The sequence below is a fragment of the Scardinius erythrophthalmus genome, assembly GCF_964197995.2.
Source record: "Scardinius erythrophthalmus genome assembly, chromosome: 22".
Classification (NCBI taxonomy): Eukaryota; Metazoa; Chordata; class Actinopteri; order Cypriniformes; family Leuciscidae; genus Scardinius; species Scardinius erythrophthalmus.
Window position 1 is genome coordinate 19,979,380 of NC_138242.1, and position 23,734 is coordinate 20,003,113.

The window sequence follows — 23,734 nt, forward strand, 5'->3', positions numbered from 1 at the left end:
TTAGGGCAATCCACCCTATTTACCTATTTCGGCCATAGACGGTCATATTGACCGCACGGAATTTCGCGGTATTATTATAGGCTAAACCAATATACACAACAATAAAATGTGGTTAAAAATACACTAAACATATTCAACAACAAATCATTTAAATGTAATGATATTCAGAACAGAACAAGAATGAAAAAAATAACTATAAACAAGCCAAAATGAAATGCGTTATAAGCGAAAGTGAAAGTAAGCGGCGTTATAGGCTCACGTAACTCTCTAATTAGAATAAAAATGTTTCAACATTTGCGATGTATTTGGATTTTAAACTATTTCTTTATTATAGGCTTTGTACTTCACTCACGATCCAATATCGACGGAAAAAATCATCCTCTTCACATGCGCAAAATGGTACGAATTGTAGGTATAGCCTACTATAGGCTACAAACAGAGCAGTGGAATTTTTATATGTTAGGTTGACTATTTCATTATTATATTTTATTGTGGCTATAATGAACAGGCTGCAATGTCAAGATGCAATAGGCTACTGGAATATGGTTGGTGTGTGTGTGTGTGTGTGTGTGTGTGTGTGTGTGTCGGCGGGTGCGGACGCGGACGCGATCGAACTGTGTAAACAAATATGGGCTACTCCGTCATTTTGTTCAGGACATCTACGGATATTATTTATTTATAAATGTATAATTAAACTTGTTTAAATGTACAGTTTGGTGTTGTTTTGTTTTTTAAAGACATATTAACACAATAAATGCATTAATCTCTCAATTGGGTATTTATCATTAAAGATATAGAGTTTGGAATATAGCGGTCAAAATGACTGCTTGCGGCAGTTCTAGTAGTTATGGAATTCTGGCACTTCTAGTGTTAAGCAATGCAGATGTTGAGACTTGATAAGTGAATAACACTCACATCTAGAATTTAATAACACTGTTAAATCTTTAAAAAACGTTGTATTGTACATTACAACGTTGTGGCGCTTACATTTTTTGTATTGAAAATTCATTAAAATGATTGATTTTTAGTTTTCAGTGTGTAGTTTTTATTTTTTATTTATTTAGACAAAATAGTAAATTAGTCATTTATGAAAATAATTCTCAGATTATCTTTAATGGCCATAATTGTAATATTGGTACATCCCTAGTCTTGTATTATGCTGTGTAGATTTAGTTTCTCTCTGGATGGGATTGGGTTTGATTTCTTTATTTTTCATGCGTTATTGCAGAGGAGGAGAATATTTATCCATCATGACTATTTTCTAGGCCTGTCATACTTAAGTTTTGATTGGAAAGAACATGATTTGTGTCAGAGATTGTTTGTGCAAGCTTTTCATTGATTTTTCAGGGAGACAGTTTCTCTACAAAATATGTAGAATGTATCTTGTACTCATAACATTTGGGGATTGGATTAGATAAATGCTGGAATTTAGTATTATAGTACATAACCAGAGTGGTGTTTCAAAGCCATGGCTTGTCATAAGGAAACAGGCAGGGCCACTGAATGGCGTCTAGCTGTAACTGCAGAGTTATACAACGAAGACTGGCATTGTGTAATTTCCACCACATGCATGTGTACACACAAGCCGTAAACAGAGCATGAGCCCAGGCCACTGTGTAGGATTTGGGGGCAGAATGTATCCTTAGCTTGACAAATGGGTAAACATATTCAAACCCATACAAACATACACATGCCACTATACATGTATTGCTTCCTGGAGGCAGTAAGTATAGGGAATGGCAAGAATTGTACATACATACATGTACACTACCGTTCAAAAGTTTGGGGTCAGTAAGATTTTTGTTTTTAAAGACATTACTACTTTTATAAAGCAATGGCAAATTAAATTGATCAAAAGTGACAGTAAATACATGTATAGCCTAACGTTGAAAAATATCTCTATTTCAAATTAATTATTGGGAACTTTCTATTCATCAAAGAATCCAAAAATAAATCAATTGTATTTTAAAATATATTAAAAAACGGTTATTTTAAATGGTAATTATGTTTCTCAATATTGCTGTTTTAATGTATTTTTGATCAAATAAATGCAGCCTTTGTGAGCATAAGAGACTCAAAAACATAATATAAAAACTTTTCAACAGTAGTGTATATACATACATGTTTTACATTTTTTAAAGAGAGTTCAAGCCCCAAATTAGGGTGGATAGAGCTCCCTCCATAATTTGCATTGCAGTCTAAATATTATTTCTATGAGAACTTAACTGAAACTGCTGGCAATGAAGATATTATTATGAGAATGACTTTATGGCTCGGTGCAGGTTCAGAGCGCTCTTGTATTCGGTCACCTGGCTGTCTAATAAAGGCTGGATTTACTGCAGCAAGCTTCCGTCTGAAGCTGAGAAAGACGAGACAGTGGCCAGCAGCTGTATGTGAGGGGTATGTGAGTTTCTCTGCGTGTGGTGCACATCCATGAATTTGTGAGTAAGTGTTTTGGACTGAATATTTGTTAGGTGTTCTTTAAAAGGGACAAGTTGTTTTTTCCTGCAGTCTCCTTGGATAACATCCACCTTTCCACCTCGAAGTTCCTCATTGACCTTCCTCAAGTCTCATGCTCAGATCTGGCACTGGATTCAGTCTTTTTTCACTGTATGGCTGTAGACAAAAGAGGGAACTTTAAAGGGGGGGTGAATTACTGTTTCATGCATACTGAGTTTTTTACACTGTTAAAGAGTTGGATTCCCATGCTAAACATGGTCAAAGTTTCAAAAGTTAAGTTGTACGTTTGAAGAAGTATTTTTGTTCCAAAAATTGTCCTTCCGGTTTGTCACAAGTTTCGGAAAGTTTTTTTCGAGTATGGCTCTGTCTGACGTAAGAGAGGGCGGAATTTCCTTATATGGGTCCTAAGGGCACTTCTCCGGTAAGATCGCGGGCGCGCGCGCACTCATAAAACAGAGCAAGAGAGTGAAAGCAGTTCGTCATCAAAGCGCCCTGCCCGGCTTTTGGGAAGTCAATGTCACCAAAGAAGTGTGTTTTTAGTTGCCAAGGCAAGACAACCCTGCACAGATTCCCAAAGAACCCGGCGTTAAGGCACCCGTGGATGGAGTTTGTTTTCCTGAGCATAAACGTTGTGTAAGACTGTTGTTCCCTGCATTTCGACGATGATTGTTTTATAAACAAAGCCCAGATCGTCTAATGCTTAAGGATCGAGCAGGATCGAGCAGTCACAATGATAAAGGTTTGCGGTCGTGCGTTGGAACGGTGAGTAAAACTGTTGAACAAATGTCTCTGTGTGTTGTCACTAGCTCGGCGCGTTAGCACAGCTTTAGCTTCGCCCACACGGCCCGACCCCAGCCGCTCGTTTTTTTCCGGAAAGACTCGGTACAGCCAATCTTTCAATTAAAAATATAATAAAACAAAAGACTTTTTGGAGATATGAAGGATGCAATATTACTCTATAGGTACTCAAGATTAACAGGAGATTGAGTGAAAATGAGCATTTCACCCCCCCTTTAAAGAGACAGTTCACCCAAAATGAACATTGTGTCATTTACTCACCCTCATTTTGTTCCAGACCTGTTTTGTTCCTCTCCTTTTAGTTTTTTGTCCATACAGTGAAAATTAATGTTCTATTTCAAAATTTCCCTTTAAAAGTCCATTGTGTATCCACAAGGTTAATAAGACCAGCTTCTAATTGTGTAGTATCAGATGTATAACATTTCATAAATATCCCATCTGGTCCTGGAAAACTGCACTGAACAGGTTCTGCATGTCTCACTTTGATGTCATACACCGATCGCCAATCGTTCGGTGCAGCGCCGCTTCAAGGCGAACAAGCCTAATAACAACATAATACAGAGCAAAGGAAGCACATTGCATGATCACATGACATATCCAGGAACATAACAAAACTAGGAACATGGCTGACAATAACAACAAAGACATGAAAACCTAAACGTGATTCAAAACCAAATATGACAATTTGCCTCTGCTAATTCTGCAGCCAATGAGATTTCTTGCTCAACATTTAAATAGTCAGTTCATTGTTTGCTGTAAGCTAGTCCTGCAGCTCTGAAACCCTCCACCTCCCCCAGCTCCACCTGCCTAGATCTGCTATGTTCTATGCTATGCTATATTTATGTATGTTCTGTTTATACAGCAGCAGCATATCTTACATGCTCACAACAGCGTGTCTGTGTATCTATTAGCAGTAGCAAGTCCATACTTCCATATTTAGCAGCAGCAGCTATAATCAACATTAGCAGCGTCAGATCTAGTCTGTCAAAACCAAATAGGCCTAGATTAAAGGTAGGGTATGGGATTTGCAAAACGGCCGGCAGATTTTGAAAATACACAACTCAAATGGTCCTACCTTCTTTCCTCCAACGCTGGCCCTGACTCCACCCATTCATGTGGAGAGAGGGGTATGGGGGGAGGGGGGTATGGTACGACCGTTTGATTGACGAACTTACTGTCTAGTGATTCTAGGTGGTCTTGGATATGATTGGCTGGAGTTTTTTGAGTCCTGCCCGTTCCACAGATGATTAAATTGCTTAATTTTCATTTCAGTGCTTTTAACTCAGTGGCTGTAAGTGGGTTAGGAATAGGATTTCAAGTGATTTTGAAAAAATGGACAACAAACAGAATCACATACCCCACCTTTAATATTGTCATATTCAACAACATGCTAAAACTATTCAGAAAATTGTCATTATATATATATATATATATAGCAATTGCTGTGGAAATTGAGCTAGGATTGAAATGTAAGAATTGTGGAGGCTGCCTAACCTCAGTTATACCTGGCACTCTTCCTAGTGGGACGAAATTCTGTTCTAAAGCTCAGATGACATGAAACCGTATGCAAATGTGAACTGAAGTTACATGCAATTAGCACAGGCCAGCAGCCCCATCAAGCCAATGCAAGGTGCTGTTCACTCACACTCCACACGCATGTTCATTTCACTTGCTAATCATGTAGCCGTGGAGCACAACTCCAGAAACATAATCAGCACCAAGACTTTAGCTGCGCCGTCGAGCCGCAATCAAGAGCCCGGTTTGATTACCTTCTTCCCTATTCCTTTGGATTTTCATTTAGAGAGAGTTCTGGAACTGTTTAATTTTAGTTGATGAAATATATAAGTGGTTAGATCTCGGCCTTGTAATCAGCACATTCAGTTTGCATGTGATTATCATGCCGGTTGAGAGCCTCTTTTTGGATATTTGACCCACTCACTCTGCAGTGTGGACTAACTGTTTATAGCACAGTCATTTAGACAGATATCCTAACAGGAAATGCCTACTTCAGTGAAATAACACTTCTTAAATCACTTCATCCATATTTTGGCCTGGTTTCACAGACAGGGCTTAGATTAAGCCAGGAACAGGCTTAGTTAAATTAAAAATTGCTTTTATAAACATGCCTTAGAAAAAACATTACAGGTGTGAATCTTCAGACAAAACAATAGCAGTGACACATTTTAAGATATGTCAGTGCAAGTTGCTTTCAGTTAAAACAGCTCAAACATGCATTTTAGTCTGGGCCTTGTCTGTGAAACCAGGGTAACTTAAATTAAAAACTAGACTTATTTAACTTATACTTCATTTAACTTATTAGCACCAACTAGATCAGGGGTGTCCAAACTCAGTCCTGGAGGGACACTGTCCAGCAGAGTTTAGCTCTAGCCTGCCTCAACACACCTTCTTGGAAGTTTCTAGAATGCCTAGTAAGACCTTGAATATCTGGTTCAGGTGTGTTTAATTGGGGTTGGAGCTAAACTCAGGACAGTGGCCCTCCAGGAGCAGGATTGGACATCCCTGAACTAGATGCTTTTGGTATGGTACAGTGTGAGAATCAGTAATATCATGGTACTTTTATATTATTATAGCATTATAGCATTTTGACAATACATATTTGGATATATTTATGTTTTTGCTTTGAAATTATGTTTAAAAAAAACAATTGCATATTATATTGCAAAGTATTCAAAATGTTTAATGCATGAAAAAAGATATATCACATATTTGGTTAAAACACTTTTGTTTTTCATCAAATGAACTCAAGAAAGAATGAAATATAATATTTTTCATTTCCACTATCATTTTAGATCAGTACGTTTTTTTTTTTTTTTTTTTTTTTTACATCTTATACTTTTATTCAGCAGGGATGTATATAAATTGATCAAAAGTAACAGTAAGGATGAAAGTGTAAAAAAAAGTGAAAATGACATGTTATGGGAATCCATACTCAGATTTTTTCCTCTGCATTTAACCCATCCAAGTTAATTCACACAAATTAGGAGTAGTGAGTAGTAAACACACACATTGTAAACCATGAACACCCAGAGCAGTAGGCAGCCATTTTTTCTGTGGTTCCTGGGGAGTGATTGGGGGTTGGGTTTCTTGCTCAAGGGCACCTCAATTGTGGGTAATGAGAGTGGAAGAGAGATCTGCTCATTCACTCCCCCACCTACATTACCTGCCGGTAGACTCAAACCTGAGACCTTTGGGTTATAAGTCCGACTCTTAAATGCCCCAAAAATGTTTTTTTTTTTTTTTTTTTTTTTTTTTTTTGTAATAGCAAAATAGCTTTTTTAAATAAAAGCTGTTCTTTTGACTTTATTCATTAAAGAATCCTGAAAAAAAAAAAACTTTTAACGGTTTCCTTATTTTAAATTGTAATACTATTTCACAGTAGTCTTTTTGATCAAATAAATGCAGCCTTGGTGAGCATAAGAGTCTATACTTTAAACACTGTTCCAAACTCAAACTTTTGATTGATAATGTGCGTGTACCAATTCAATAAACAGCTAAATTTACCTATTAACCTGTATTTTCATTTGGGAAAGCCCAGGAACAGTGCCACCTGGATGTTTGTGAACACTTTTGAGTAATGATTCAGATCGAATTTTAAATCAATTCAATTAAACAGTTTAAACTGATTCACCAAAATCAATCTCTAAAATCAATCTTACCAACTCAGCACAATTTTCTTAAAGCTCTCATACTTGTAATTTGTGAGATAAAGAAATGCTGCGAGAATAGGCTAATCACATTCTTTTGAAAAATCATGGGCAATGTTTCTTCATTTTATATCACCAGCGAAAATCATTAATAATATATCTGAATTGTCTTTAAAAACATTGAGAAGTGTATTATCAAAAACCTTTAGAGTCTAAACAATTCAACAGTGTTGAATCCATGATGCAAGATGTTCTTTCAGTCTTTGTTTGAACACGTACCATGTAGCATGCGTATTAAACGAACCAAATATTTCTGAATGAGTTTCTGAAAGCCTTTGCCTCGCTCGCATTAACAAGAAGTACAACCACAATGAAGATACCAAGCCTTATTTAGCTAGCTTTGAGTTGTTTATAATCCAGCATGACCGCCCAATTATCTCAGGTTGTTTTATAATAGAAAAATCAAGTGTGTCAGTGCGTATGATTCAGATAAGATGCGAATAGTGTCGGTTTTATTGAAACGATTCTCCCCATCAGCATTCCAAATAGAAATTTTACTGTGTGATAGGATTTATTTGTGTTTGCTGAAATTTCCGTCATGCAAAATGACTTGTGGACACAGCTATTCATCAAACCTCAGTGCCTGAGATTTACTGTATTCATTATTTCTGTCTCTTGGCAAATGCAGTCACTCTTCCTTCCTGTTGTTTTTATCTCAAGTCCTGTTTTGTCAGACCCCCAGTATTGTGGCATCTTTCCCCTTCTCCTTGGGAAGGTTGTAAATTGCATTTGTTATGTATTCCCTGCTGTCAGTGATCCAGAGGAGAAATTGGATTTCATGTTGGATCGTTAGTGTTGGCTGTGGTTTGCTGTAGTTTGAGTTGGTCAGGGTCCCTCCATCCAGCTTGCTGCAATTAGATATTCAACTCAGTCGTTCTCAGATGGATGAGCGTGCAAAGGAGAAAGACATTTTGGCCTCTTTGCTGACTATTTACATTCTCCTCTTTCCTGTGTTCCCTACAGGTACTTCTCCATCGCCTCAATCAGTATGCTGTGTCTAAAATTGATAAGAATATCACAGAGGAGACTGTTAAGGTGAGTTTTGGACACACTATTGGGTTTAAGGGGCACATTCAAGCCTCAAAATGAATATTTATTAGAGGAATAGTTCACTAAACAATGAAAATGGTTATTTACCTACTTATATGTGACTCTTGACCACAAAACCAGTCACATGGGTAATTTTTTTTTTAAATTGAGATGTATACATCATCTGAAGGCTGAATAAATAAGCTTTCCATTGATCTATGGCCGAGATACAACTATATGAAAATCCGGAATCTGAGGGTGCCAAAAAATCGAAACATTAAAAACCTTTAAAATTGTCCATTGATGTTCGTGATTGTGCGGCATTATCTCACAAAAATAAATGTTTTATATATTTACGGTAGGAAATTTACAAAATATCTTTATGGAACATGATCTTTACTTAATATCCCTAATGATTTTTGACATAAAAGAAAAATTTAGAATTGCAACAAATATACCCGTGCTACTTGTGACTGGTTTTGTGATCCAGGGTCACATATGTCATTCCATGACATGCCGGTTGACTTTTTTTAATTCCATGAAATACAAAAAGAGATATTTAGTAATATACCCAGGCTGCACTTTTCCATTCCATGAACGCAAATGAGCGTCAAAAATGACAAACAAGCAGCAGTGTTGTTATTTTTCACTAAATTTGTTTTTGGCAATTGAAATAACAGTAAAATAAAATATAAATATTAGATAAGATTAGATGTCACATTTCCCCCTCTGTTTATGTTCCTGGACTCTTATTTTGAATTGTATTTCTATTCCATTGTTTCTGGTTTCATTTCTCTTACGTTTATTCTGTTCCATGGTCCCTAATTTGTTTGATCCCTAATTACCCTCACCTGATCCTTTGTTATCCCTTTACACAGGGGGTTTCAGTTGTCATTTGTTGGTCATTGTCTTCACATGTCTTTTTATGTCTGTAAAGCTGTTGTGTTTGGTGTTCCTCTTCATTTCTGGATCATCTTCTTTATTTATTTAATAAAATTACTGCTTGCAAATAGATCCTTGCCTACTCTACTCTCCTCTGGACCGAATCGTGGCAATATATGTGTAGAGTGCTAATTCAATAAATAAAAGCTATAATTAAATAAAAGCTAATTCAAATGGTAAAACTAAAACATTATACAAGTAGGCTGATTGTAAATAACACTGCACAAAATGTTTGCACTATATTGTAAGTAATACGATAGTTTATGAGGAACAGACCATAGTTTAAATTGTTATAGGTTCCCGTAGTTCTGAGGTTCGACATCAGTGTTAAAGGTATAGCGGAGGATCTTTCCAAATTTTAGATAAGACCCGCCCTCTCCACTTTTTGAAAAGTTTGATTGATTCACCAGAATAATTGACAATTAGGAGGACCAATAGTATAGGTTACCCACCAGGAAGTAAAACATCCTCCGCTATACCTTTAAACGTCATAGTTCTCTCATCTCTCGTGATGAGTCATTCTGTGCCAGACATGAGGGTGAGTAAACTGACAAAATTAGCATATTTATGATTATGCTAAATTTGAACTATTTCTTTAAACAATATATTTTCAGCCTGGTTGGTGGTGCGTGACAGTAAACATTCTGCATTCTCAGATGGGAATTCTGCTGAGGGAAAGTGAGTGCTTGAACACTCAGTCATGTAAACAGGCTCAGATTGCTGTTTGCATGTTTTAGAGCATGTCTGAACATACAGTACCTGTTTGAGGATGTGTGTGCGGGATACTCACTGATCAGGAGTCACTCAGAGGTCAGTTATTGAATATATGAACTATACAGCAACACGTTGCTGGCTCATCTTCACATAAAGTGGTTTATAAATACTTAAAGGTGAACTAAGTAACTTTTTTACCTTAACTGAACAGCTTTGGAGTCATTGGAATGGTTATATTACTTATTTCGGGTTGAATGGTGGTCGTTTCGCACCCCCCTGGTGCCCGTGAACGGAAAATTCGCACTTGCAACTTTGAGACGGCGGGCCGCCGGCAGCCGCGGCAGGAAGTATCACGTGATATCAGGTCTCGCGATGTAAACAATTGCTTTACGGCCAAAAGAAATCTGCTCAAATAATGTCATTATTGCGCTCCCTCACGCTGTCCGAACCCAAAGGAAGAAGACGTTTTAAAGAATGTCCCATCTGCTTTGATGTCGTTGATCTGCTAGCCTCTGGTGTCTGAGAATCACCAAAGAGTTTTTACAACAGTGTTGTCAAATATCTATTCCGAAGCTGTGGGGGGAGCTCTAGAGAGAAACCTGCGAGCAAAAAGCGAGAATATAGCGAAGAAATCCCGAAGCTACTGAGTGCTGCTTTAAGAGACATTTAAAGTTGTCTTAATGTGATTAGGTATTATTAGGTATAAAATATATATATATAAATATTAATATATATATATATATATATATATATATATATATATATATATATATATATATATATATATATATATATATATATATAATGACATATACATATATATATATAATTAAAGTGCATTGTTGGTTTTCCAGATCTAGACAATGTCTCTTTGACTCCCTCAGTCAAAGTCAATGTTTCCATGCGTTCACCCCACAGGTGCTGTTTTCTAACCTGGAAGAGATCCTGTCTGTGCACAGGGACTTCCTGTCCATGGTCGAAGAGCTTCTGCAGCCTGACCCCAACCCGTATCATGAAGTGGGCCGCTGCTTCCTGCACTTTGTGAGTCTCTGTCTACCACTCTCTCTTTTTCTCACCGTATTACACACATCCCTGCAGAAAAAAAACTCCCACTTGGTTTAAGCTTGTCTTAGCTGGTTTAAGCTGGTCTCCAAGCCTGACCAGCTGGAAAGTGCCCCAAACTCCTTTAAAACCAGCCAACAGACCAGCCTGAGACAATCAAACCAGCTTAGGCTGCTTAAAGAAATTTGATTTCTACTATAGGATGCTGTCTATATATAGGGTCAGTTTGGGGTCATTCATTATTTTTAAAGAAATGAATACTATTCAGCAAGGATGCATTACGTTTATCAAAAGTGACAGTAAAACACTGGATTTGTATTTCATATGCTATTAATTAAAGATTCCTGAAAAAATTATAATTTGATTAAGAAAAAAGTAGCCTTGGTGGTGAGCATAAGAAACCCCCTCACAAAAATATTAAAATCGTATATATATAAGACACCCAACGTATCCATATTATATAAAAGATAAACTGAAAACTTTTATGTGAAAAAAAGTACTTTTTTGAATAAAACTTTTTTACTTTTACTATATAGATAGATAGATAGATAGATAGATAACTGGGACTTCACCTTTGCCCTCCTGTTTTATTGAGAATAACTTGCATATTTGAGTCAAAAAGTTGGCTTTATAGATTTATAGTAGGAAGAGCACTGCAGGTTTTTTTTTTTTTTTTTTTGAGTGAGATGCTGTTTTGTGGTTTTGGGATGGAGGCATTACTTTGTTGCGTTAGTATTCGATCCGTCAGTCTTCCGTCTGCCCCTAGGCAAGACCTCAGAGACGCTGGATTTCTGAAGGGCATGAGGAGTGAAATCTCAGAATAAGCTCTTAGTTTGTGTGTTTTTGTGTCTGTGTATCTCCTCAGAGAGGAAGGTTTCAGATTTACGACGAATACTGTGGGAACCACGAGAAAGCCCAGAGGCTTCTGCTGGAGCTCAATAAGATCAGGACAGTACGCACGCTTCTGCTGGTAAGACCCTTGTTGATATTAAATATGGCTACAGTTTATTACGATGGTCCACTTTAGACATTATTCTAACTATAAGTAACTTGTCAACTACATGTCAGCTAATTCTAGAATATTAGAAGACTGTAATGGACTGTTAGGTTTTAGAGTTTGGATAAATGTACTTTAGAATAATATGGAATATCTGTTGGGGAGCATCAAAATAAAGTGTTAGCAGATATTAAGTAGACCGTATAATTCAGTACTAATACTCTAATGACAGTTAGTTCACATGTACTGTAGTTGCAAAGTCACTTGTAGTTAGTAGAGTGTCTAAAGTGGACCGTTAAAATAAAGTGTTACCAAAAATATTTTATAAATTTGTTGCCATAGTTCTCACTCTGAAAGGTTGCACTAGGTTTTTCAGTACTTGATTTGTAATGTTTAAAGATTGTTTAATTTACTTTTACCACCATTGTTGTCATGTCACCTTTGTTGAATTTTTTATCCTGAGTGTTGATATCTGTGCATGTCAAGTGTGCAAACCCTGTTTAGAAGTCTCTCTCTTTTATACACAAACACATTCACTCTAGAAATGCTCATAATCATAACCACTGTCAAACCTTTCTTCATTTGCATTAATACACATGATAAAAATTCATGTTTTTGTTGGACACATTCCTATGACTGTCCCAGGACGGTGAGCTCATTAATGGGCTTTGTAATGGGCAGGACCGGGCCAAGGTCAGGTATGACACTGAGGGGCCAGTGGCATGTGTGTGTAATACTATATCTTATGACCTCCTTCAATACATGGGAGCTCCTTGGAGAGTCTGACACAAATTCATTTCCTCTGGCCGAGCATACAGGACTGTCCTTCAACTCTCTGTCTTAATGTAATGCAAGAAAGCACTGACCCCTCTATAACACTAAAATACATACATTAAAAGACAAGCTGCTCACTTCAATTTTTGAAGCTTTATGTCATTGGTTACATCATGTGGATTTATTTAAGAAATGTTAAAACGTGTGTATATTTTAACATTTATTCCAGTGCAATTGATAGTCCTATATAGGCTTCTGTTGTAAGTGCATTACTCTAAACATGGATGATTTTATAAAGGTAATTAAATATATTGTTTTTAAAGTTCTTTATGCTCTATGTTTTTATATTAAGGTGTTAAGATAAAAAACAGAAATATAAACTGATGTTCTCAGCAGTAAAGGATATTGTTGGTAATCTATACGGTGGGATTGCGAGCGCTCTTAGATTTACTGCTTCCTAAGTCTTTGAACTTGTGCTGTGGGAGCTATACGGTTGTAATCGAATTTGATTTAATTGCAGTTTTATAGCCGTGACCTTAAGGGAAACGTGCCATTCTATCATCCCTCTGAGACTCAAGTTCAAGTATAGGGTGTTAGACTGCACAGATTTTATTTTATTTTCTGACTTCTTCTTCTTTTTTGTCTCTTAAGAACTGCATGCTGTTGGGCGGCAGGAAGAACACAGAGGTTCCTTTGGAGGGCTACCTGGTTGCACCCATTCAGAGGATCTGTAAATACCCATTACTCCTGAGAGTGAGTACAAATTATGTAACTATAGACTTGTCAAACAATAGCATTGTAACATGACCTCATCATTTTGCATTAAATAATCTGTAATTAATTATCAGTTATATATATATATATATATATATATATATATATATATATATATATATATATATATATGTATATATATAAAGTTCTGATAGTTTGTCACACTTGAAATTAAAGGTCAACATTGCATAGTGGGATACTGTATTCTATAAAAGTCAATAATTTGGGTATGCAGAAAATTGCATATTGTGTGCTGCTTACTGTTGAAATAGTATGTGTAGTATGCTGCCTCAAACATGCCAGCATGTTCTACTGTGATATTGTGACCTTTTTACCTTGAATGTTATACCCAATTGCTTGAAAGTTTAATTTAACCAGTTTAGTTTAGTTTAATTTTTTATTAAAGGGTTAGTTCACCCAAAAATGAAAATTCTGTCAGTAATTACTCACCCTCATGTTGTTCCAACCCCGTAAGACCTTCGTTCATCTTCGGAACACAAATTAAGATATTTTTGATTAAATCTGAGAGTTGTCTCACTCCTCCATAGGCTGCTATGTGACCGAAACTTGCTGGCCCAGAAAAGTCATTAAAGAGATCGTTAATATAGTCCAAGTGACTCCAGTGGCTCAATCTTAAGTATATCAAGCGACGAGAATACTTTTTGTGCGCAAAAACAAACAAAAATAACGACTTTATTCCACTTTTCATTTCCTTCTCTCTGGGCCTCTAGTTGGTTCGCGTAGTCTTTTTGCGCAGCACGTCTGTGTTACACGTCACCACGTAGGCTCACTATTGGCCGACGCCGGTCATGTGTGTGATGCGTGATGACGTGCAACACAGACGCGCAGCGCAAAAACACTACGAGGCCCAGAGAGAAGGAAATGAAAAGTGGAATAAAGTCGTTATTTTTGTTTGTTTTTGCGCACAAAAAGTATTCTCGTCGCTTGATATACTTAAGATTGAGCCACTGGAGTCACTTGGACTATATTAACGATCTCTTTAATAACTTTTCTGGGCCAGCAAGTTTCGGTCACATAGCAGCCTATGGAGGAGTGAGACATAGCTCTGATTTCATCAAAAATATCTTAATTTGTGTTCCGAAGATGAACGAAGGTCTTGCGCGGTTGGAACAACATAAGGGTGAGTAATTACTGACAGAATTTTCATTTTTGGGTGAACTAACCCTTTAATGTGGCCCTATTTTGCCATTTTAAAGGTTCCTAATTTTGTATCCACATGTATCCAAGGTCAAAAAGCATTTTAATGTTCTAATATACACTATAAATATAAATGTCCCCCCACAGTTTCTGAAACGATAAAGGATTTGGTCTCTAAACCCCTCCTTTCCTCGAGCCTACTCTGCTCTGATTGGTCAGATGGCCCAGTCTGTTGTGATTGGTTTACAGCTTACAGTGCGTGTTGGAAACAAAATACCCATTACCATCTGAATTTCAGCTCTGGAGGCTTCCTTAGCAAGTCTATATACAGTGATACGAACAGTAATGATGCCGTCGGTTTTACCGTATCGATTCGAGCCTGATTCCTCATGCTTTTAAAGTGCATGGAAAGTGGATTTGCTTTCGCAGCACAAAAAACAGTGTCTTCTCTACTACATGTTGACTACACAAACGGCAGCCAATGAAGACCATAGCAAATGCAAATTAGTTACAAACCTACATAGGTTTGTCCAGGAAGACTGGAATTACTGATGACTAATTTCATGCAGTTCATAGACATATGCTATGAACACTGGTCACCATAGAAAATAACTCTATTTATAAAACTTTGCAGAACCTTTACATTCACAAAGAGCTGTATTACACACTGCATTCATGAAAGGTCATATCCGAAAAAGCATAATAGTGGCACAAGTCAGAGTGCTACAAATTGTATTGTACATTTACATGGAAAATCAACAACAATTTTAAAAGCCATTATTCTGAGTTTCATCTATTGCCAGGCTCATTGCTAATGTTTCATGGCTGTTCTTGAACCCAAAACACTGAAATTGAAATGGTTTACTGTAAACACCCACAAGCGCTAGTTCACATAATAAGACCGTAATTTCTAGCATAATTTCTTCACTGAGCTTCTCACAGTCAGAGTCACCGCGGCCCCTCTCGCTAAATACCAGCGATTGGCATCTGTGGTTACTTCGATATCTTAGACTTGTAAATGTGAGCGACAGAATTAAACTGATGAGGCAGAACCCTTGTGTTTAGACTTGGTTTAGAGATTAGCATCTTCCCCAGCAGATCCTGTCTTGCAGTAGCAACATTATTGAACATACTACAAACACAATTTTAGTCCGAATTCTTCAGAAAACATAACCACTAGCTTTGATAATTCCATCAGTGTTAAGCTTTGTTTCAAAGTTAAGTTCACTTCATAATGTTCCATGATATGGTTGTGTTTTGTTTTAATTATACCACTTTACATTTTATGTAATGCTTAATGTTTGTGTTTTCTGTGGATGTTTAGGAGCTGCTGAAAAGAACCCCAAAGAAACACAATGACTACTTGATGGTGCAAGAGTCGCTGCAGGTGATGAAAGCTGTTTGCTCCAGTATCAATGAGGCCAAAAGGCAGATGGAGAAACTGGAGGTGCTGGAAGAGTGGCAGTCTCATATTGAGGGCTGGGAGGTACACACACACACACACACACACACACTCACGCAGTGGCGGCTGGTGGGTTTTAAAATAGAGGAAGCACACAAAATTTTAGTGGTCGGATTTTTAACTGCTTTAAAATGTTTTTTTTTTGTGTGTCACTTATAGACAGAAAATTTAGAGAAAATGACACACACATCACAACAATATAAATATAAGTTCACACACCTAGTATACCTATAGCCTATTACTTGATGTCCATAATAATAGAGCGCTTTCTGAAGTTTAGGGAAGCTGATTGCTGTAGCCTATATCCAACTTAGGCATGGGCACCGTTTTTAATTTGTAGTGTTGTTTGAATGGTAGTCTAGTAAATTTGTTTGATCAAATATTCAATATCTCTACTCTCCATGGTTACATCAGCGGTAGCAGTTTAAACGAATATCTCATAATTTACATCTCGTCGATGATTGGTTGATATACCAAGGAAGGCTAGCCTCCTCTGCCATGTTACTTTTCTCAACTCTCCTAATCGCTGAAAATGAAATACTCTATGGTGATTGGCTTTTTTTTTTACCAACGGAGGCACACACATGGATTTGCCTCCCCTCAAACTCGCGTTTCACACATTCGGCACATTCGGGACATTCAGGGAAGCGGTAGTTACCCTCACAGTGGTGAAATTTCAACCAAGAAATACACGCATTCACAGCCACTGCACGCATGTTTCCATGTTTTATGGGGTCTTTCCATAGACTTAATGTTTTTTATATTCTATTCCCCTACACTAAACCTACCCATCACACAAAACCTTCTACTATTTTAGATTTTGAAAAAAGATAATTCTGTATGATTTATAAGCTTGTTTCCTCATGGGGACCAAAATTTGGACATTTGGTCTCCCTTTGAACTCTATTGGTGCTTATTAAGACAAACTTAGGGATTTGAACAAACCCTTAACCCTAAAGTATAAGGGTTCGGCATGTAACATCCTGCAAAGTTTGAGTTTCGGGCAAGAAAGATACCTTACAGCTTGTGGCTTGTTGAGGAGACATGCGGTTTAAATTTTCAAACTTATGATTTCCCTTGATGGACATTGAAATGTTCAAAAAACCCATTGATTTGCTCTGTATACTTTTAAACAGTAGTGTAAACTCCTTCACCTGAGTTAGTTTGACGTCAGAAGATACAGTGAGAGGCGCCATCACTAACCCCCAAAACTCCATTCTTGTCAGTGCTTTTGATGTAAACGATTGAAACCCTAAAATACTAAGTCCTAATTGAACTTCATGCTTTTGTTCGTCTTTTCTTTCAGCCTCTGTACAACCTCTCCCTCCACCCACCAGCTCAGATGAGTGCTCTTTAGACTATGCCAGCACTGTCTGCTCTTTGCATCAATGCCTTTAATTAGACCCACTTTGTACGGTAGCGGCCGCTTGACCATAGCACGAGATTAACTCTGCCATTATTCATATTCAGATGGCTGATTAGAGCTGAAATACTTTCACAAGTGCTCTATAAACTAACCACAAACTATATCCAACATGCAGACTTGTTCTACCCCTCCATCACATCATTTTGCATGCAACACGTGACCCATCAAATAACCAGCAGGTATCGTCGAATCCAGTTCGAAATTCATTTATCCTCCAGACTTCCCCCTTAATAACGTGTGACTGGGCATGCGGCTGCCGGCCAAGGGTAACAATAGCGGTGATTGTGTGGGCAGTGTGGGTTCTGTGCTTGGGGTTTATGTAACAGACCCGTCCAGTGAGGTTTTAAGTGAACGGGGAGCTGGGTGTTTTGGGAGAAGATAGAAAGAGGTGAAATAAAAGACACAGACATGGTGAACTCACACTGATTAGGACATACAAGTTGACGAGGACATGAATTAATTCAGTCAATAGAATGACTACAGGGATAGTTCAAAGAAAAGAAAAAGGAAAAGGAAAACACCCGTATTACTTTTCTCTTCCGTAGAAGACAAAATGGGAAGTTTAGTGAGAAGTTTAAGTTTAATTAATTAATTTATATTATTAATATGTATTTAAATATACACTACGATTTATTCAGAAAGAATGCATAAAATTGATAAGTGACAGACTTAAAAGTTAAGAATTTACACTGTTAAAAAAGGTTTCTGAACTTTTTAATCAAAGAATCCTGCAAAAAAGTATTAGGTTTCTTCAAATCTATTAAGCAGCGCAATTGTTTTTATCATTGGCAATAACTGAAATAAGTTTCTTGAGGATCAAATCTGCATATTAGAATGATTTCTGAAGGATCATGTGAAAATTCAACTTTGGCCTCACAGGAATAGCTTGAATTTCAAATATTTTCAAATAGAAAACAGCTTTAAATATTTTAAATCGTAATAATATTTCACAGCATTACTGTTTTTAATATATTTTTTTTATTAAATATATGTGTCCTGGGTACGCCTAAGATATTTCTTACAAAAAGTAAAAAATCTTACTGACCCAAAACTTTAGAATTTTTGCCTATTAGTCTGTTTTGCATATGCACATATTCAAATGTACTGTATCATGTGGAGATGAGATGACGAGACACATGGAAATTTTTACTTTTGGCATCATGGATGTCAAACCTGGTGACATACTTGAATGAGATTTGAGAATTGCTGCATTTTAATAATAGATTTAAATACGTGTTTTACATTTTTTTTTTAATAGTGTATGAACACTTGGAATAAAGTCGGATAGACTACTTTTACAGTACTTTTAGTGTTTTCTTTGTCATTTTTGGAGCTTGACAGGCTCTGGCACCATTCAGTTTCATTGTATGCTTAATTTATATTTTTGAATATTTTATGTGAACAATCCCTTATTTATTTGGGTTGATTGGGACACTTTTTGCCATTGAGATGACGAGTTGATGGGAAAAGTGTCTCAATCAATCTGAATTCACCCTATTTACTTTTAAAGGGATACTCCACTTTTTTTGGAAATAGGCTCATTTTACAACTCCACCAGAGTTAAACAGTTGAGTTTTACCGTTTTTGAATCCATTCAGCCGATCTCTGGTTCTGGCGGTACCACTTTTAGCATAGCTTAGCATACATCATTGAAGTGGACAAGACCATTAGCATTTCTCTCAAAAAATGACCAAAGAGTTTAGATATTTTTCCTATTTAAAACTTGACTCTTCTGTAGTTACATCGTGCACTAAGACCGACGGAAAATGTAAAGTTGCGATTTTCTAGGCTGATATGGCTAGGAACTATACTCTCATTCCTGCGTAATAATCAAGAAACTTTAACTTTACTTTAGTGCAGCAGGCGTAATGATATGACGCAGCGCCTGAAAATAGGCTACCTTCCGTCAACATAACCAATGTGACAACCTGCTTGCACAGGGAGCGTTGGAAGTTACAGAGCTGGTGACTATTTTCAGGCGCTGCGTCATATCATTACGCCTGCTGCACTCATGGTACGGCAGTACAGTTTCTTGATTATTACGCAGGAATGAGAGTATAGTTCCTAGCCATATCAGCCTAGAAAATCGCAACTTTACATTTTCCGTCGGTCTTAGTGCACGATGTAACTACAGAAGAGTCAAGTTTTAAATGCTAATGGTCTTGTCCACTTCAATGATGTATGCTAAGCTATGCTAAAAGTGGTACCGCCAGAACCAGAGATCGGCTGAATGGATTAAAAAACGGTAAAACTCAACTGTTTAACTCTGGGGGAGTTGTAAAATGAGCCTATTTCCAAAAAAAGTGGAGTAACCCTTTAAGACTTCAACCGAGTCTAAAAGTCTGGGTTTTGTGAGTGTGTGTGGTGTTGCTAATGGCGTTTTTGTGTTGATGAGATGCTGCAGTAGATGTGAGTCATTTTATCATGGTGGCACTAGACTGAGTTAACGGTTGCGGTCAGTGTGTTAACCACAAAGGACTCTTTACTGAGTGTTCAGTTGAACTGTCTCACGTACAACTTCCTGTGTCACTGGGATACGGTATGAATACTTCACAACATGCTTTAGATCTATTTTTGAGCATATTTTGCAGATGGCGATACAGAAGACTGTGTTTATGCTTACATCCTTTGAGTCTGTTTACCCATCTGCTCCATGAGTCACCGAGCCGTCACGTATTCAAGAATTCATGTAATGTATTTGTAAGCAATCATAATAAGTTCAAGTCTCACATGTTTAGAGATTAAACCGCAATGGCCACAACTATTTTTAAACCAATTAGTGGACTTTTGCATTTGATCCCGACACACTTGCATATGTAGTTGTGTTTTAAGAAAAAAAATTGCAAAACAAAGACCATGTTGTTTTAGCATTCAGGCTGCGTGTTGAAATGATCTTAGCCAGGTTTCTCTGTCCACATCAACCATTGTAAAAACACACCGCAGAATGAAAAACAGGCGGTCAGATTTTTATGAGGGAAATATAGTGGAATGTTTTAAAAAGACAAACATGGGTTTTGAAACTGAAATTTGTTTTAAGATCTGCAATTTCTGCAAGATTGTTTCTGTCTGCAACACATATCTGAGCAGTCACACCCTTCTGGTAGGCGAGAAATTATATACATTTGGTCTGTGTGGCCAGAGCTGTCACCATAAGTTTCACAGAGGATGGCAATGAATATTACGGGGAAATTTCTGTGCACCATTTAGTGGTACACACTGTTCTGAGTGCAGTGACTCTTCCAAAACCGCTTTTATGAAGTTCACAATGACCTCTTGGAAGCAGCTCCCAAATCTGTTTTAGCCTTTTGTGCTTCATTACTGGCCTTTTGCCTTCCTGTTACTTCATATCCAGGAAACAAAGCCTTTGATGGGACGCACACGCACAAAGAAAGCAAAGAATCTAAGATTTGCTTCGGAATCGTGAACTTCACCCCCCATTAAATGTGAAATACATCACTGCATTAATATGTGTTCTGGAACTGGAGGGAGAGGAAGAGGGTGTCTGTTCTCACAGGCTGTGGGTGGAGATGGGATGAGAGGGTGCTTTTTCCACAGTAGTGTCCAGAAGTGGCCGATTGTTCGTTATTGCTGACCTCCCGCGCATGCAGATGTGTGTCCTTCATAGCAGGTCTTGTGAAGCAGTGATGATGCAGTGTTCATAAAACTCTACTGACCAGGAGCACTCTGGGAAATTAGATAAAGTGTGGGACTGAGACAGTATAAGGGGGAGGAGATGGACCAGAAATTGTGGGAGAAATTATAACACTTTGGGAAAGCTGGCAGCTATAGGAAATTAAAGAGTATTTGTAGACATTGCTAGTGATAGTTTTGGAGGCATAATTATTTTCAGATACTATTATACAAAAAAAAATATATATATATATACATTTTTATTTATATTTATTTTTAACAAAAAATAAATATCAGTTTCTATTTTTTTGTTTGTTTTACTTTTATGCTCTAATGTCTTTACTCAGGGCTCCAACATTACAGAAAGCTGAAAAGAGATTAAACAAAACATAACATTATTTTTATTTATTATATATATATATATTTTTTTTATTTTTTTTTTATAAAGTTTGTGGTTAGTTTATAATTATATGTAATATAATATAATATAATATATTTAATACTTGTTTGCTCTATTTTTGTTTGGTTTTACTTGAAGTACTAAAATAACTAAAATAAAATAAACTAAAACTAATAACTAAAAACTAGACATATATATATATTTTTTAAAACTAATAAAATACATAAACAATGAAATGGCAAAACAAAGTGACATGACAAAAACACACAACAAAATTACCTAAACTTTTGAAATAAGAGTGAAATGTAAAAATAAAATAATTACAAATATTTACAAAAATTATAATAGTATATCAATGATACTAAAATAAAACTGACTCTAACATCACAGATAGCAGGGCTGATAATTAATATATATATATATATATATATATATATATATATATATATATTAAAAAAAAAATATATATATATATATATATATATTAAAAAAAAAAATATATATATATATATATATATATATATATATATATATATTTTTATAAAATGTTATACAATTTTATTTCTGACAGAAAAAATAGTAAACAGTATTTTTTTTTTTTTATGATATACTTTTAACTTGGTTTGTTCTGTTTTCCTCACTTAGGGCTCCAACATCACAGACAGCTGTACAGAGATGCTCATACAGGGAGTTCTGCTGAAGATCTCTGCGGGGAACATCCAGGAACGCATCTTCTTCCTCTTTGACAACTTGCTGGTGTACTGTAAGAAGAAGAACAGGTGAGCTTTCACTATCACCTGTCAAACCTTTCAGCTGCCAGCTGTGTTGGGTTTTAATGAGAGAACAGAGAAGCTCAAAGTAATGGTTCTGCGCTGTGCTCTGTTACAGGCGTTTGAAAAACAGTAAGACGGCCACGGAGGGTCCTCGATACCTGTTCAGAGGCAGAATCAACACTGAGGTCATGGAGGTGGAGAATGTGGATGATGGAACAGGTGTGTGTTATTCTGTCAAATAACTCTTCCCAATTCCATCACCGCTTATATGGCATTGCATCACTAAAAAATAGTTTAAAGGAATAGTTCACTTAAAAATTCTGAAAATAGTTCAGAATTCTGTCATCATTTACTCACCCTCTAGTTGTTCCAAACCTGTATGATTTTTTTTCTTTTGCTGAACACAGAAGATATTTTGAAGAATGTTGGTAACCAAACAGTTGATGTACTCCATTGACTTCCATAGTATTTTATTTCCTACTATGGAAGTCTATGGGGTCCATCAACTGTCTGGTAACCGACATTCTTCAAAATATCTTCCTTTGTGTTTCCTTTAGAATTTTCATTTTTAAGTGAACTATTCCTTTAAGGAAATAATTCAACTTTAAATAAAATCCATTCATCATTTACTCACTCTCATGTCATTCCGAATTCAGTGTTATTTCAGTATCATTGAAATACTATTATAGTTATTATTATTTTAAATTAGGTTTTATTTGTATATTTTCCATTTTCATTTTAGGTAAAGGTTTAGTAATTTTGTTGTGTGTTTTTGGCATTTTATTTAAATATGCAGTATGTTTATATAGTTTTTATTTCAGTTTTAATTTTCGTTATTTTTTATTTCAGTTAAAGTTGAATTTATTTCAAGTAACAAAAATATATTTTTATTATTCAGTAGTTATTTTTAGTTTTATATAACTATAATAATGACTTTATTTCTTCCGTAAAACACAAAAGAAGGATTTTAGCAGAATGTCCTGGCTGCTCTTTTCCGTATAATGAAAGTGAATTGGGAAAGTGAATATCAAGCCCCAAATGTGACAAAATAACACTATAAAAGTAGCTCAAATAAGTCTTGTGACACATCAATTTCTTTTAAAATTACTGAACAATCTTTGCACTGTCATTTGGAAACTAACAAACCATATAGCTTTATTTTTAAGTGTGTGGAGTAAGCGTTTAACTACTTTAACAGCTAAAGGTTAGAAAAGTGGCATTTTCTGGGCAGGATGACAAGCACTTGGAGCCATGTGACTGGATGAACTCTTGAGTGGAGTGTGTCTTGGCGAAGGAGGAGCCCTGATTATCAGTTATATTTGTAGAAGCAATGATTCCCTGGCGGACCTAATATCTGGCTGCTCTGGAGATGGATGGGTTTCAGTCCACAGAATCTAAACAAAGCCAACACCACCGCATTTGCTTGTGGGTGTTTTCCCATTCTCCCCAATGGCTCTGTGTAAAATCCAGACATAGACTATTATTCGCCTGTAATGAAAGCTGTTATGCTGATGGAGACGTCCTGTGCATGGCTGTAAAGGGGCACTCCAAGTCATAGATGGAGTGTTTCTCTTTGATTTGGGTTTTGAATTGTTTAAATAAAAAAAAAG

At 36.5% G+C, this 23,734-nt stretch overlaps 1 protein-coding gene across 1 annotated transcript in view; it reads left to right on the forward strand.

Moving 5' to 3' along the window:
- prex2 (phosphatidylinositol-3,4,5-trisphosphate-dependent Rac exchange factor 2) overlaps positions 1-23,734 on the forward strand; it is a 152,081-nt gene that overhangs the window by 25,252 nt on the left and 103,095 nt on the right. The window contains exons 2-8 of the mRNA XM_081353151.1: positions 7,947-8,018; positions 10,587-10,709; positions 11,596-11,700; positions 13,153-13,254; positions 15,758-15,919; positions 21,997-22,130; positions 22,240-22,343. Coding sequence (XP_081209277.1) covers positions 7,947-8,018; positions 10,587-10,709; positions 11,596-11,700; positions 13,153-13,254; positions 15,758-15,919; positions 21,997-22,130; positions 22,240-22,343 — 802 coding nt within the window. The remainder of the gene's footprint in view (positions 1-7,946; positions 8,019-10,586; positions 10,710-11,595; positions 11,701-13,152; positions 13,255-15,757; positions 15,920-21,996; positions 22,131-22,239; positions 22,344-23,734) is intronic.